Source organism: Eucyclogobius newberryi, unplaced genomic scaffold, assembly GCF_026437365.1.
Source record: "Eucyclogobius newberryi isolate DKJ021-1_F unplaced genomic scaffold, fEucNew1.0.hap1 SCAF_3, whole genome shotgun sequence".
NCBI lineage: Eukaryota > Metazoa > Chordata > Actinopteri > Gobiiformes > Gobiidae > Eucyclogobius > Eucyclogobius newberryi.
The window spans coordinates 12,601,376-12,618,033 of NW_027315945.1; the positions used below are offsets into that span (position 1 = coordinate 12,601,376).

General features: G+C 41.8%; 2 protein-coding genes across 2 annotated transcripts in view; both read right to left on the minus strand.

Moving 5' to 3' along the window:
* ago3a (argonaute RISC catalytic component 3a) overlaps positions 1-16,658 on the minus strand; it is a 479,754-nt gene that overhangs the window by 123,674 nt on the left and 339,422 nt on the right. The window lies entirely within an intron of this gene.
* Positions 1,033-16,374, minus strand: fam110d (family with sequence similarity 110 member D). Its single transcript, XM_072460241.1, has 2 exons — positions 16,284-16,374; positions 1,033-4,494 (listed from the first exon to the last, which is right to left on the minus strand). The coding sequence occupies exon 2, from the start codon at positions 3,849-3,851 to the stop codon at positions 2,523-2,525; it is 1,329 nt and encodes a 442-aa protein (XP_072316342.1). The 5' UTR covers positions 3,852-4,494; positions 16,284-16,374; the 3' UTR covers positions 1,033-2,522.

Below are 16,658 nucleotides of genomic sequence, written 5' to 3' on the forward strand. Positions count from 1 at the left end.
CTGGGGTCTGCTGATGACTGGATGTGGTATTGTTTAAGAGCGAACATAGGGATACACGTGTAAAACTTTGGAAGAGAAGAAGTCAAGAGAAATACATGAATAAACTGTATATTTTAACTGAAGGTAACTTGAAACATTTGTGTTTGGGCAACGTGTGACGTGTTACAAGATCAAGTGAAGTGGTGCAAGAAACATCACAAATTGGTAAATAACTTTACGTATTAAATGAAAGTTTTTGGACAAAAACACCAACATTATAGGAACATTATTTACCACATGACAGGTTATCCTCTGTTGTGCCTTTGTTTAAACTCTTAATATTGGATATGTTTTAAGTCTATAGCAAAAATCTGTGGGAAATGTACTTAACAAGGCAAGGTATACTTTCATACACTATACAGCAAAAACTAAAGGTGTATATTGTTATATTGTTTATAAGTGTTTTTAAGATAATTTTGTTGTAATATTGGTCTATTTTAATATTTCTCACATGGATCAACAGTTTGTTTTAGTCTTAAGTCTTAACACATTATTATTATTATTATTTCATTTTATTTTTTCACTATATAAATCAATACGTTATGGCAACACACTACATTAGCATTTGTCAGACATTTTACAATTTGTCACCCATTCTTGTCTGGACACTTCTTATTGTTTTATACAATGAAGTTATGCCTAAATCCTGGGCATGCTGAATCACACATTAGAAGACAATAATAGTGTGAGGTGTCGTTGAATGGCCTCTGTAGCATCAGGTCACACAGACATTTGTCTCAGAAAACAACCTGCAACTCACTCAAGAGCAGACTATGCCGAGAATGCTGAAAGGATTAGCACTGGGCCACTTGAGTTAAGGTTGAAAAACGAGAAGGCACACACTTAGTGAAGCATTGATATCTGTGAGATTAGCTCTAGTTTCAGCTTTTAGATTAATTGTATTGCAGTTGCTACAGGTTATGAAGTAAATAACCTTTGCCTAATATAACCCAATAATCATAAAAAGAAATCACACGCATCAAGTAATACAAATGTTGTATATATCAGTTTATTTGGTGGGTGTACAATACACTTCTCTTTGGAATAAAAATGACATCTTATGCATATCATATGAATGAGATTTATGATTCACAGAGCCACTTTGTAAACATGCAGCCACATAGTTTTGAAAGGGAGGATACAAAACCCAACAAAAGTCCAGCTTTAAGGTATCAACAAGTGTGCCATGCCTATGATAAATATAAAAAAGAACGTATCTGCTGGAAATAAATTGTGCTCATTCATTACATGTACGGATATAGTGTGCCCTGGACACCTCCCAGTCTGACCTCACATACCTCAGCAACCTCACTCCATGTTTCAGTGACAGGCCATGCTATGGAAATTACCCTTCATGAAGATAACACAAGAATCATAGGGATGAATGAAGTGAAGAGACTGTGTGGCTATCAGAGCAGAGAGCGTCTTCAGCCTCCTCTGCTTGTTCTGATGGGAAACACGCTGATAGAGCAGACTGGGAGGTGCAACTGCAAGAAGCTGTCATCCAGAGATATAAATTCACCAGGCACAGGGATTTCTGAATATTCTTTTGGTTTGTTTTTCTGTACACGTTTGACCACTCAGCCAGACAATGTTATGTTGCAAGTGTAGTCAACAGGGCTAAAATATTGACAATGGTGATCAATAACTCAACTATGACATGAGTTTAGCAGTAAGTTGACCCATTTAAATGATGGCATACTGGCCTTGCATGGCTCTGTGCACATCCTGCAGGTTCTAAAAGCAGTTCAGTGGTAACAGTTGAATATCTCTGGAGTTAAATCTATAAGCCTAGTTTAATTTCCTCTGTCCAGTTCAGTGCATTAACAGCCCCACAGGGGTGCTTTGCATGTTTGTTCCAACGCCTGCGTTTAAGGAGTAAAAAAAGTAACATACGTGTTAAACTGGGACAGTTCTAAATGAGGTACTCACGGTTCACTTCACTCACACACAACTGTTTCTAGTTAGAAAAGACATAGCTTAGTGGTTTTCCATTTCGACCTTTGCTCAAAGAGATGTCAGGGACACAGATCAGTGTTGACTGTGTCATGACAAACAAATAATAATATGTGCCTTTGTGAGGTTCAGAGGAGCTGGTACTATATTATTTATGAAAGTGGTTCAGTCACTATCTGACGAAATAGAATTCTACCCAATATACATACACCAAACTTTGCTGGTTTTTAAATGTGTCCTCGCTACATCAACACAATACTTCCGTAGGATTTATAAATACAATTTATCAATGTGACAGTAAATTACTGCCCTTACACTACAGTGTCTTTGGATTTAAAAAGAGCAAGTGAATGAAGGTAACCTTGTACCATGGAGTGCAAATTGTTGAAGCAAGATTAACCATCATAACAATATTCAATACATTTGCATGGCTGTATTTCAAATAATGTCTTTGTCATTTGTGTCTGTAAACAGTCTGAGATGATTCTTGCTTTTCATTTGTGCAGACTATGCACTCCCTGGCAACATTAAACAGTTGACTCTTTGGGTCCCTCACGAGCAGCGTTCTTACATCCATAAAGCCACTTAATGACTCGAGCGTTTCTCTCGATGATGGACACTCCAGCTGGAAGTGTTTCCACAAGCTCCTCCTCAAACAGTCCATCTCCTGAGTGGCGGGAGAATTCACTGGGCTCCGAGCCCCCACAGCCCTCCTCCACCACACTCCGCAGGGCCAGTGACAGAGTGTCTATGGAGCTGGCACCAGACAGGAAGTTCTTTCGTCCTAGACACTCAATCATGTCAATATCCAGGCCACAGAAGGCAAAGAAATGCTCCTGTTCTAACAATGCCAGCGAGCTGCGGATCTGGAGGTCTGATTTGGAACGACGCAGGTCTCCCAGCTGCCGTCTGTGAACTGGTGGAGATGCTCGTTTCCATGGATCATTCTCATCTTGGTTACTGGAGTCATTGTCATTAGCGATATTTGAATTGGTACTATTTATAGCATCATTAATTTCTATTGTGCTGAAGCCTGGGCTTGTTAGAGACCCGGGAGAGCGTTCGTGGTCCATTTTGCTGGATCTTCTACTTTCTGGTCTACTATCAGGAGTGTCTTTCTCATTGGTCCATGACATACGGGAATCACCATCACGTGAAGATACCCTCTCCTCACCAATCACCATCTTTTGGATTCTACTATCACCTCCACTGCTTTTCTCCCTCATCGATCCTTGGAAGAGGCGTCGGACAAAACTGTAACTCTTTAATTCAGAGTTATTGTTCTCTCCTGGTCCAGAACTAGTTGGACTTTTGCACTCTTTCTTCTGCCTGTAGATGACAAGGGAGTCCGGCCTCAGCATACGTTTCCCAGTACTTCTTCTAAGCACGGGTGCACTATGTGGTGCCACCAGGTTGTGAAAGGCAGGCGTTCTAGGACTTGGTGGCAAAATATTGTTAACATTGCTCCTATTGTTTGCCTCAACATCAACCGAAGTCCGATTGTTCTCTTTTCTAGAATCGTCGTTTTCATTTTCATCTCTGGAGGCGACAGAATCTGACAGGGTGGAGAAGGCTGTGTTGGATGAGCAGCGTGGGGGGAGGTGAGGTGTTATGTTCCCAGGGCTAACCCCAGCTCGTCTGGGAGGTGGAGTGGCACATGGAACCAGCGCAGGCTCCTGTTTGGTGTTGATTACCTGCTGACTCTTAACATATTTAGCTTTGTCCGCCTCAAGCCTCTCCACAGCGCTGATGGACCGCCCGTAGCTTCCTCCATCTATCTGTCTGCGGAGATAGTCTGGGCCCTTGTTGAGGAGCCTCAGAGGAGAGGGGGAGCCGATTGGCGTTAGCGGTTTCATGTTGATTTATAAAGAAAGGAAAGATTCAAAATCAGAGGTGATGCGTTGCTTCTGGTGTCCCCCAGGGCAACGTTCTTGGTCCACTTCAAATCTCAGCAGTGTAGTAAACTCCAGTCTCACTCATTGCATGTTCTCACTGATCTTTCTCAAAGAGTAATGGATAAGTAGCAATTCAAGAAACCCCAGGCAGACAATTTGTTGTAAAAACTTCCCAAGATAGCTTGCAGTGTCTTTGTTGGGCAAACCTAGTCTGCAGACAAATTGATATCTCTATCCAGTATTTAGACAAGCATTTGACTTAGCAAGGAAGGCACAGGGAAGTCCTTATTTTGTCGGCCAAGAGCTTTCCTAAATGAGATGCTCCTAGCCCACAGTGCTTCAAAAATAGAAGGCAGGGTATGCTTTGAAAGGGTTACTTTTCCTCCCCCGCCGGCACCCGTCAATGTTGGTTTTGTGGCGACAACTTCTCCTCAAAAATGAGATATAATGGCTTCAAATATTTGCCTTTCACTGAGGGTTTTTGTTTGACGCCCGTCGTGGTTGAGCGGACCTGAGGGTGGCCGGCACCAGGGCACTTGATATGCTGAAGGACAGATGGCCAGATGTAGATCTCGTCCTTGTCCTCACCTCACCTGTGCGACCTCTGGGAAGAGAAACAAAAAGAGAAAGAAGGTTTAGTTTGAGGGGCAAGTCTTCTGGGCAGACTACAGAGAGCAGATGGCAGTAGAACAGCGGTCCCTAAAGCTCAGCTCACATTATGCTTATTTAAAGCTTGAGGGAGTCTTGAGTAGTAGAGCAATAGCAGGGTTGACATGAATAAGCATTTAATGAGCCTTGGCTCCACATACATAATAAATACAGTGTTCTTTAGCTGACATGCTAGCTAGCTAGCTAACAATGAGGAAATGGTTAGGTCCGCTCAACAACAGCCCAGGCTATATTTAGAGATCTATATTAAATCATGACACTTTTTGTCCTATGGAGTAACAACAATCTTCAAGCATGACAATATGCTACAGATCAGTCATACAACAAGTAAACATAACTTTAAAAAAATATACCAGTGCTTTTTTGATCTGATTTCTAAGGCCAAGGTCTGTACTTCCATGGCATGTATAAATCTATCATAATTTGAAACATGCATGAAACAATTCAGACTAGATGATTGACTCAAAAATGTTCATATCACAGGGAACAAGGGGATGTTGTCAAAATGCATCAGGATAATAGACTATTTTGAATTTATCTCTATTTCTTATTTTTGATGTTTCGAATTACTCTATATATACAATTTAAGAACAGAAAGCGGGGGTGGCGGTCTATAGTGGGAACAGCTCAACCCAGGCAGTATTTATAGTTTGAAAACATCCATTAGCCTCCCTGCCTACTCATATGTCTATGTGCGAGTATTTACATGTGCAGCCATACTGTATATTCCTGCTCTTTTCCTAAAGCTAAGCCTGTGAGCATGTCCATGTGTCAGCAACAGGCAATAAGAGGCTTCCCTGTAAATGAAAGACTAACTCTGCACAACTAGGCTGCAGATTCCCATGGCTTTTCTTGAGCTTTTTATATGAACCAGGGAGACAGGTAAGTGTGTGGCGTGCAAAGAAAATATAAAACTCAGGGGTATATGTGGCGCCTACATATTTTGCTCCTCTATTTAAATTGAATGAAGCAAGACAAGAGAGGAATAAACATTTCCGTGCAGCAGGAGGGTGTTACATTGTCGGGTTGAGCCTTCCTCTGGGCATGCTGCTCCTATTGTCAAGCGCTATTTTAGCCTTTCCGTTGAAAGAGGTGGAACAATGAGCAGCCACCTTCGGCAGGAAAACGGATCCATGCATCATCTTGCGAGACAAAATGTGTGGTTTAAAGAACCAGCGCAAGCATACAAGTCTTAAGAGTGGTTGTATAAATGGAAATGGTTACACAAAGTGAAGTAAGAGTCAAACTCAATAACAAGCCATAGAAACATACAGTTTATGACTAAAACTAAAGTGGGTAGTGTGTATTATCTAACTTACAACTGGACAGATTAGTAGGTGTGACTTTACGTAACTCTAGCTTCGTCATTCCTCACTGGCAACATCAGTCAAAGAGAAAAAAGCTATAATTTTACTAAGAAAAGCAGTTGGGGGCAACAGTCTGCCAGTACAATTTTCCAGATGTCTGGCAGGAAAGGCCCCGGAAAACCAGCCATTGTTGTGGAACATTTCTGGGAAAACGTCTCCCAACAGGTGTCGGGGGCATGGATTGATACGGTCATCAAAGGAGAAAAATGGGCCGAAAACTAAGAGGATGTGGTGCTATACGTTAGGGCTGCTGTGGTTCAGGTATTTATTAGACAGCTCTCTTCCTGAGCAATCTGTTTCCATGTGATTTGGAAGTGTAATACTATTGAAGCGTAAAGGATTATCGCCACAGGAGCCTAAACAAAGTCACTAATCCTGACGTTTGGCTTTGCATTGAAGGGAATCAGGATAATGTCTTTTTATCAGTACAAAGACTATAGGGTCAGTGAAAGGGAACAGTATAAACTAATCCTTAATGAGTTGTTAACCTGGAAATCAACACACTGGCATATTACCATGGCTCCATGTTTTATCTTACAGGTCTGTTCAATGCAAAGAAAACCAGTAGCTAATAGGCTAGAACAATCCTTAGATAATACCATGATACAAACAACACATTCCTAACTTGACTGATTTGGCTGTAACAAGAAAACAGCACACATCATGAACAAACTATATAATCAATGGACAAAAACAGTTTTCACTGACATCTGATTTCTCTAGATTCATCCTTATTCTAACCTTTCACCTGATCACCACTCAACAACCCCATTGACTTGGGATTAGCAGAGGAACAATGGCCACCGTGAGGTCCATTGACAATAATGAGCCAAATTATTAGTCAGCACCTTCCCCTGTGATGTAAAGAGCAGGGATTCTGCAGTGTTAGGTGACTTCACTGTAGGCTGTCATTAACCTCAAGCTTTTCCCATTGCTCTTGTTTCTGATCCCCTCCTCCCCTTGGAACTAGTGTGCCTTTCATTTTAGCCTCTGCTCTCTTTCTCCTTCCCACATTTGATCTGTGCTTGTCTGGTCTATCTGCCACAGGGGCTCTGTACCCTTTCATTTCACTGTCTTCCTGTATACGCCCTTTACATAGCCCTCCCCCTCCCCAACTCACTCCATTCCATAGATTAAGTTAGTGTAGTGCATAACCTAGTTGTAAAATCCATGTCACCTTGAGGCTCTTTAAAAAGTTCTAGCATCAAAATAGCTTCCAATGAAAACATAAATAATATATTCATATTTTTTGTAATTTTTTTGTCAGAAAATGGCACCTTAATTGGAAGTGTTGTTGACGCCACTGGCCTGAAAAGTGAGGAAGACACATACGGAAGAAAACTTTGCATGGTGCAAATACGCAGCTACTTATTATTATTATTTATTTAGTTAGAAAGGATACAAATGGACAAGGCACTAGCTTTAGTGAAAATGTAGGCCTAATTTAAAATGCAATAAACATCACATCGCTGTTTGATCAGGAGTGCTGATTCGGCATTAAAATTGACTAACCCAAACCCAAGTGTGCGCCCAACAGCAGGCTCATGTAAGCTCATATCATTCAAGGCAGTTCAGGTTTAGTAGACTTTTGAGCACAAGATTAATACCACAATTCAAAGCAGTTTTCCAAGTGTGTGAGCTGAAAACAAACATTTCCCAAGTCTGTTTTCTCTAATGCCCCATGTTGCTCCCATGTCTGTCCTCCTTCTGAAGCGGAAGACCCAGCCCGCGGGGGATGCTTAGCCATGCACCCCCATGAACTTAAAGAGGAACCAGATGTTTGGTCACGCTACATCAAGACATTGGATTCACCCTGACACGGGCCTGTCAAAGGAGGAGACTATGGGCTTTTCATCAACAACATTGTATGGGCTACTTGCGTCTGACCTCCCTAGACGCAAAGGTTGTTGAGAGAATTACACAGACCTTGCAGTAAATAGGCCAGATTTTATTTTCTGACTGTACCCCAGAAAATAGCTCAATATTTCCAACTTAGGAAGTGATGGTTCACGTCAAGTAAGCCCAGTTTGAAGGCCATATCTAAAGAAAAAACAGCTGGCCTTGAGTCTGAAGGTTAAAGGAAATTTGGGGTGAAATATGCATTGGGTTTTAAATAGATAAGAGGTTGATAAATTCTCCAGAACCACCTTTGAAGCTATTTTGGAATGCATTCAGCACACTTTCCTGTCAAATCAATCTTTGCCCAAAAAAGCATCTGCTGCAGACAAGAAACCAAATGGCCATTTCTATGTACGTCTTCCCTCTGTTCCCTTTGTCCCCACATATTGCCAACCGACTTTAAAATAACATCTGGTGGTGCAAAAGATTGATTGCTAATGACTTTTTGTGTGAATGTTTCAAATGAGTTTGTATTCATGACTGGTTTGGACATTAACCAGCATTGCGGATTTGCTGCTATGAAAAGTCTGTTGAAGGGCAGGACCAAGCACAAGAAGGCGTCCTCCCCAGCATTTTAAACAAAAGGAGACACCAGCTTTTCTTTGCATTATTAATGAACCACAACAATAGTCTTTCTCCAAGTGGTCAGATAAGGCTTGGCTGCACTCTCCAATTAGTCAGGGGAGGAACGGTATAAATAACAACACGGTGACAATAAATGTAACCGAGCCAGAAGACACAAAGAAAAAGTCAGACAGACAATTGTAAATCCTTCAGCCTGGTGCACTATTAGCAACTTGATATACAGTTTCAAAGCTAAAAATACGGCTTAGGACAACTTGAGGGGCCCCAACCTCAATAGACCTTCACCCAAAACAATGAAACGGATGAGATAGAGCTCCTAACTCATCGTTGGTGTCTCTTTTGTCATTGAAAACAAGTGATAGCAGTAGCATCTTTGCATTGGAGCCGTAAATTGAAGATTATGACATGACAGTGATAAGATATGTCTGCAGCATGAGGCTAGTTTAGTTCTTTTCGTATTGAAAAGTTATAGTAGACTCGATATTGGGGCGTTATCTTCACTGCGACACTGACACAGATAAAGTTTCGTGAGATTGTATGTAGGTGCCGCTATATTTATTCTAACTGTAATCGACAGACTTTCTGCAGTGACGAAGGTGTGTTGCTGATAACAAGTGCACTGACCTACAAGGTTTATGACTCAATGTTTACCTTTTCAAGTAACAAAAAGGACCTATGGAACTTGGACGTTGATAGAAAAATATCTTTCGGGCACATCTTACGTAACAAAATTCCCTTGAAAGAGACACCTGGGCAAACCAGACTCTGAATGTTAAGCTTGTGATGTGATGCGAGCTGATGGCTGGGCTAATGCATCTCAAGCATTTGCATAGTTGACCGCAGGCTGCTAAATAGCATGTTATTCTTGCAGTGTATTCTAATTTGAATATGAATGGTGAAGCGACTATGCTTACAATGGGTGTCTATCACACGAACACACAAAGTAAGAGCAGGCATCACAGGGTTTAATCAAATCAGTGCCAAATATTGTAGTTTAAATTGTGCTATTTGTGATTAGTAAGACGGCAGTACAATTTGAGTTAATCAGTCAAATCAGTTCAATAAAGTGGATCTCATCTTGTTGTGCTAAAGTCAAATTCACTTTCACAATTAGAATTTAAATGTTGCATAATACACCAAAAATCTTCAAAATCCTATGAATATCCTATTATCAGAATATTTTTTTTATAGAATTATGGTCAACTTGCTTTTTGATTAGATATTAAAATCAGTTTTGGATTTTTTTTTTCTATAAAAGGGAACATGTTTCAGTTTTTGGCATACAAATACCTTAATGTCATGCGTATTATCATCACTGCCAATGCACCCCCTGTATGCGAAACACAGGGTAACAGAGATTCTGCCCAAATATCTGCTCCTATAGGCCCTTTATCTTGTCTTGTCCAGAGGCATTTAGTTTGGGCACCTCACTGATCTGTTCCCACAATGTGAACTCTCATTAAACTCTCAGCCGGTGCCAGTGCATTGAAAGACAGCGCTGTCTGGACCACTGCCAGATGTTTTATTTCAACAACTCAGCACATTTTTCACTCTGCCAGGCTCACGTCGGCTTCAACAACGTGATAAAAGACGGGTCAATGGATAGTGGCTGTGAACTCGCAAAGAGCAACACGAAAGTCAAAACATAGTTAGGGGTGATAAATCATGTACCTGCACACCTGTAAAACCCTTTAGCTGACAGAATGGACTACTTAGAGGAAATTACTTTTAGGATCAGAAGGACTGTAATAAGGATTGTAATGGGACCCAAAACCCCCATCATGTAAGGTTAGCAAAAGGACATTACATTGTGGAGGGCTCTTAAAACACATTCTCAAAACGTAAAAGATTAGACTTGTGAGTGCAGTTGATGTGGCTGTTTTGCGGCTTGTGAGTCGCTCCAGCTGTGACGTGTCCCCAAATACTGGGTCATTTGTGCCCGTTGTGTCAGGCCTCATCAAACATTGATCAGCTCTCTGCACAGCTGAACTCCATTGGACCACTCTCTGCATGGACAGGCACAGCAGCAGGACCAAAATAGGTGAATTCAATAGCTGTTGTTGTTTCACTGTTTTAGGCCTATGTGGCTACGTTTTGTTCCTTGTGGTTGACTAATCTAACCAGCAACATATTGTATGTCAGACTCTGTGCCAGCCAAAGTGACAATTTGCTGAATGTCCTCCCTGCTCTTTTCACGCTATAATGAAAAAAAAGAATGTATAGAAAATAACAACAAGGGTTAGCTGTATGTACAGTGCATGATACAGTAGGTACATTGAGCAATATTTTATCCCAATTGTGCTACTAGTATTATTATAGCCTAATATTTGTCAGTTGCACATAATACAAATGTATCTTGTGTTTCCATTTCTCTGTACTCTGTCAGGGTCATACATGCAGAGTTCAAACATTTTTTCAACAATAAACCTCATTCATGAAAATTCGCTGCCTGCTACGTTCAAATGCAACCATCAGATCTGCAGTTTTGAACAGGACGTCAACGCACCTCTTTCTATTATTGAGCTGTTTTAGATCAATATTGTGGTTTGTAATGAACTAAATGTAAAATCCCAATCCACGTATCTTAGAGTTTAATACTACATACCACAAAAAAAACATAATATGTCTTCTTTATGCGCTCTAACCTGGCATATTGAACAATTGCCAATCAGTCAAACATCATCAATGTCGACATTCAAATATAAATCATTTATCATCAGCACATTTCATCACTGTGGCCATTTTGAATTCACTGCCTCATATGGGAATCTTACTGTATGTGGCAATATTTCACCCAAAACTGCAACAACAACACTGTTCAAATGTTTCTCTGCCATCTACACTAACCTCTACTGAACCTGTGAGCTGTCTTCTCCCATTACCTTAAAATCTGACCCACTGCTTCCCATAGCAAACAGTGCCCTAGGTGCCACAGGAAGCAGCCCCTCCGCTGTGTCCGCCTCTCTTCCCCCCCTTTTTCTTTCACTTCTGTCTGTCAGGATGACCAAACATCTGCGCCAGCCGGAGGACTTTTTAGCCACAGCACCTCCATACCCTCTCCAAAGAGTCGCTCCGATGTATCCCATCCTCCCTTGCGCTTGAATGGGTGGTTGGATGTTATCGGACGTGGCGGGGCAACACAGGCGCCCGCCCCGACTGTGAACAATTACTGGGATGTGCGAGCGCAGGGGAGAAGAGCCCTCACAGCTGTCACCCACACACAGGGGACTGACAGAGGATGCAGACATGTCAAATCAAGTTGCTGGCTCTTCACAGCCCACCATACATTATAGATAATGGGATATACTGATGTGATGTAACTGAAAGAATGACTGGGCGGTTTGTGGAATGTGTCCTGATTGGTTTGTGGAGATGCAAAAAGGAGTTGGCAGCGATCGTCTTGAGATAAGGGTAAACTTACAAATTAAACTGTACATTGGATGGTTCTAAAAGTTTATGTTTGTTGATGCAAAAAACCCTCTAACCCTAATTTTGCAGAGCTTAATTCTCTGGTGATTTTCTTTTACGATCTAAAAACAGAAATGTGCATCCAGCGCAAGTTCAGATTCTGTGAGCACAAGTTAATCAAAGCATGTCTCAAGAGTAAAATCTCATAAATAATCCAAGGCAGATACGCCGTGGTAATTCCAAGAGGCACAACAAGCTCTCCTTCGGTTGTGAAAAATACATCTTTGCCTGTCAAATGAATGTGAATCCACAGGCTGTTTACATAACTGGAAAACAACCAGCTCGTTACATAGATTGTAGGTTTTGTCCCTTATTTCCACCAGACGTTAGTAAGAGTGGCTATTACGTTATCAGTGGGTAGATGAGCTTCTGGAAGTTCTCACATTAGCTTAAATTGTGACTTTTCTGACTCCCCTTTCCTCCTTTTCAAACTGTTCTTCCTGCAAACAGCCGGTAAGAAACTTCCCATGATTTTTTGGTGCAATGAACCAACCAAACAAGGCGACAAGGGACAATAAAGCTAAATTATAAGTGTGAAAAGTCTGTGAAGTCTCACTCTTGAGCATGTCAAAAGTCTCAAACCAGCTGCTCCTGCACTCCACACTCTTTTAACATTGCGCTGGGGGGAGATGATGTCATTAGCCCACTACTTTTTAACCCTCTAATTAGAAACTTGAGATTCTTGCAATGACTTGGGGGTCTTTGCAAATCCACAAACAATGCAACAAACCAGAGAGTTAGCATAACAAATGTTTTATAGCCCCGTGTTCGAATGTGTAGTAATGTTTTTATGGCTCTGCTCCAAAGGAAAGGCAAAGTCTTGTCACAGTGTTCAAGCGATCGTTCAAGTGATATGAAACACATTGTGAAGTGGAGCCATGAAATGCCCTGTGGCTTCCGCCTGTTCTCTCCATGCTGCCCTGATATGGCCCTTGACAATCTGATTATACTTTTTATAAAGCCTTGCCAAACACAGAAGGATAAACAGAAAAGTTTTGATGCCATATAATGTTCCTGACTTTGAAAAGATCATTCAAAGGGCAACGATGATGGCTTCCCAATCAAATCAAACCTTTGGTCCACTCTATGAAGTAACCCATTTACCAGGCAAACGGCACAATTTATTGCATCCATGAAATTCTTTCAGTTTTATGGATGATAGTGTAAATAAAAAATGTACTTTATGATTGCGGTAAATCTGGCAAAAGTGAATGGTCGTTGTAAGTGAAAGTGAATGAATGAACGATACATCCCTGGGCCTGAATAAGAAACTGCAAATAACTGCAAAAGTTAACTACCTATCAACTACTTTTGATTATAAATTAGGACAACACACTGCTGAACATGAATCACACATGTTAAACTGTGCCAGTCTTGGTAAATCACAGTATTACAGTGATATTTGGCCACACTGATCACTATTCAGAAGTGATCAAGGCTAATCGTATGTAGGGATCGTCCAATACCGATATTCGATGGCTTGTTGTTGTGGCCGATACCAATATTAAAACCACACATCTATGTTGGCCATGTTCACTGTGTTTTCTGTTGTACTTATGTCAAAACTTATGTTAACTAAAGTTTTTACTCAAATAAAGAAAATGAAATACATACAAAAATGAAACTGTATAATCTTATGGCATATTTTTTGGGAGTAATTGTTGAACCTATATCCGACATACCATCCCTACTTCAATGAATACACTATCTCAGTATTGTTTCTAATAGTCAAAGATGACAACGTGCAAGTTTCGGGCTCACTTAGTACAATAGCACCTCCAGCACTCACATAGTTTATTGGAAGATAGTTCCTTAAGAAAGTTACGAGCAGACAAGTGTATTCCAGCACGGAAAAGACGCCCTGGAGATGTTTAAATGTTTACACCACACCCTTTAGCCCACATCACAACCGACATCATCATTCCTGTGTAAAACACCACGCAGGGGCACGATACTAAACTACATTTCATCTAGTCATGCTAATCGACACCGCTGACACTGACAGGAGATAGCGCCCTCATTCTGCTTCGGCGTATTACTACCCATGCGCTCTCGAAAAATCAGGAAGAATTTACTCTACTTGGAGCATCTTCAAACGGGTCATGTACTTCAACCGCATCTGGAAAATTGGCACAGCGCCACATGATTCGAGGCGAGGGGAAAAAGAGGGCCGTAATTTGTATCCTAGTATGACAGAATGATTGGTGTTGCTACGAGTATTTTTATTTTTTTTACAATGTCTGACTCACCGGAGCTCGAAGGCAAAGGATGCAAGCCCAGTCGCATTTGAGAGATTGCGTAAAAACAAAAGACCCATAAAGATGCGTAGGAAAGGAAATTGCCATGTCAAGCGTTGGGACTACGTCATGCGCGCCCTTCGCGTTTACAGGCGGAGGAAAGGAGATGGATGGACGGACACAGGACCTTGTCAAAGCTTGACGAGAGGCACAAAAAAAAAAGTGTTTCCTCATCAACTCTGTAAATGCTACGATTTGGAGGACACACGCGGGCTGTTTAGTCTGTCATTTGGAGCTTGTTTATGCTCCTCGCCGTGCACTGATCGCACTGAGTCTGGAGGCACATACATCAGGCCCGGGGGTTTGAGCGTGGGATGGGAGGGGGTAGGTGGCTGTGGGGGAGGTGAAGGGCAGTGACCTCCAGGGCACGTCTGATACCAGGAGTCTGTCCCTCCAGGCTATTCTTATTCACACATTCACTGCGTTTACATGCAGTGCTTAGGCAGACTGAGCTCCTACCTAGACTCATGATTAGGTTACAGGGTTTCATGCATAATAACAAACTAGGGTACAACTTTATCATAACTACACCTTAATTAGCCTTAATAAAGCATGAACAAAATACTTAATCCATAATGAAGAAATGGTTTATGAAGAAATTACTTAAATAAGGATATGGTTAGAGTAATAAGTCAGTCGTTGCTAAGCCTGAATCATTTTATATAAACGTATCGCTCATTCTGATATTAAGTCTTTGTTCGTGCTGTATTAAAGCTATTACAAGTGTGTTAATGTACTCTTTGTGCCAGTCCCAAGCTTCATTAAATTGAGCTGGGATTGAAAAAGATACATAAATGAACAATAAATTATTTAAATTCTATGTTATTAGCAATGACAATTTAACCACAAAATGAATGGACAGGTTTTTGCTACTGAAAGATTTAGGGAAAAAAACAGCTACCAAGAAAAACTGCCTCAGTAACAATATCAAATTCTACTTTAACCTGTCTCGCAATTCAACTGTGACTCACATTATCCTGGGGCATTCCTCTGATTAAGAATTACAACCAAACCAACCAAACTTCATAACGTTTGCTCGTGCACATAAACTCACTGATTATACATCTTTAGACTTTCTTTGAGTTCTTTTGGCTCTTGTATAACACTGTCTTACTCCTAATTAGACTATTTCTCATCATAGAACAGCGAGGTAGGACAATTGTCAAACTTTCCCTTCCTTGATTAGATGGTTTGAAGCCAAAGTCCCTCTTGCACCATCCAGATGTAAATATTTAGCAGCTAAGATGGGTTAAAGCTGCTGGCCCGGGTCAGCGATCTACCTCAATCATAGCGGTCAATCATCCACCATCCAACCCTCACTCACTAACTCTCTCTATACTGTCTGGATGTCCAAGGCTGACTTGAATCAGGGATATAAGTTTACATGGGGTGATGAACTGTTGCACTTCACAGATAAGTCCCTGTGAAACGCCACATCTGTTGTTTATGGGTAATCCACACATCCATGCACAGGCAGACATCCATCAAGGAGAATTTCAACAACATGCCATAAAGCGCTGGACATCACAGTCAACCAGTGACCAAAAGTCTTCTTATGGTGTTCCGGAAAAGGCAAGAACGGCTTTTAAATGTGAAATTGCACGAGCTGGTTTGAAGTTATGGGAATCTCAATTTACCTACAGCCTCTTTTGACAGTGAGTGAGTGGCTGCCGTGGTGATTGAGCATCTGTCTTTACCAAATCTCAACCACATGTTAGAACTAGTAATCCACAGCATGGCAGTGGGTATGTAGTCTGTACCTTTCCTGAAATCAATGCGACTAAATGCTGATGGTGGTCAAAAGTCACTACTATGCGCCTGCGGGACGCGCGCCATCCGTCCACTGACACGTTTACGCACTTGCAAAACAAGAAAACACGATTCATTATGAGGCAAAGTTCAAATTGACCTGTCAGAATGTATTCTTCAATCACAGACGCAAAGCTTCGTGTAAATAGAACTGTTTGTTGTAAGTAAATAGCAATGTGTCAACAAGCGAGCGCGCGCGTACAGCCTGTCTATTCACGTCACCGGCCGCGCTAAACTTTACCCAAACGCGGCCAAAAAAATAAGAAACATTTCCACGCGAAGAGAAAATCAATACCAACCTGTGCGCCGCGTCCATCCGCCGAAACGCGCGTGAAATCCCGTAAAGATCCGACGCTTCTCTCTCTGTGACAGGCGCGCACTGTGGAGTGAGCGGTCCGCCGGCTGCTGATGGCGCGAGTGAAGAGACGCGCGGCTGCGGCGGCGCAACAGAGGCGCAGTGACGGAGGGCGGGCAGGTACAGGAGCGCAGGCGGTGCAGAGGGACTCCTGCAGCGGCCGCCAGCAGGAGGGGTGTGTGCGGAGGACTGGAGGAGGGACATGCGCGGAGTCGAGGCTTTATTTGTGCTGAGTAATAAGAGTTTTACCCCGGTATGAGTGTTTACTGGCAGGAAGTGGCACTGGGTTGGATCTGTGTTAAAAGGGAGTCGTGAAATG

Bases quoted from the DNA above. Each gene is read 5' to 3' on its own strand.
- fam110d (XM_072460241.1), bottom strand. From the start codon at position 3,851: ATGAAACCGCTAACGCCAATCGGCTCCCCCTCTCCTCTGAGGCTCCTC.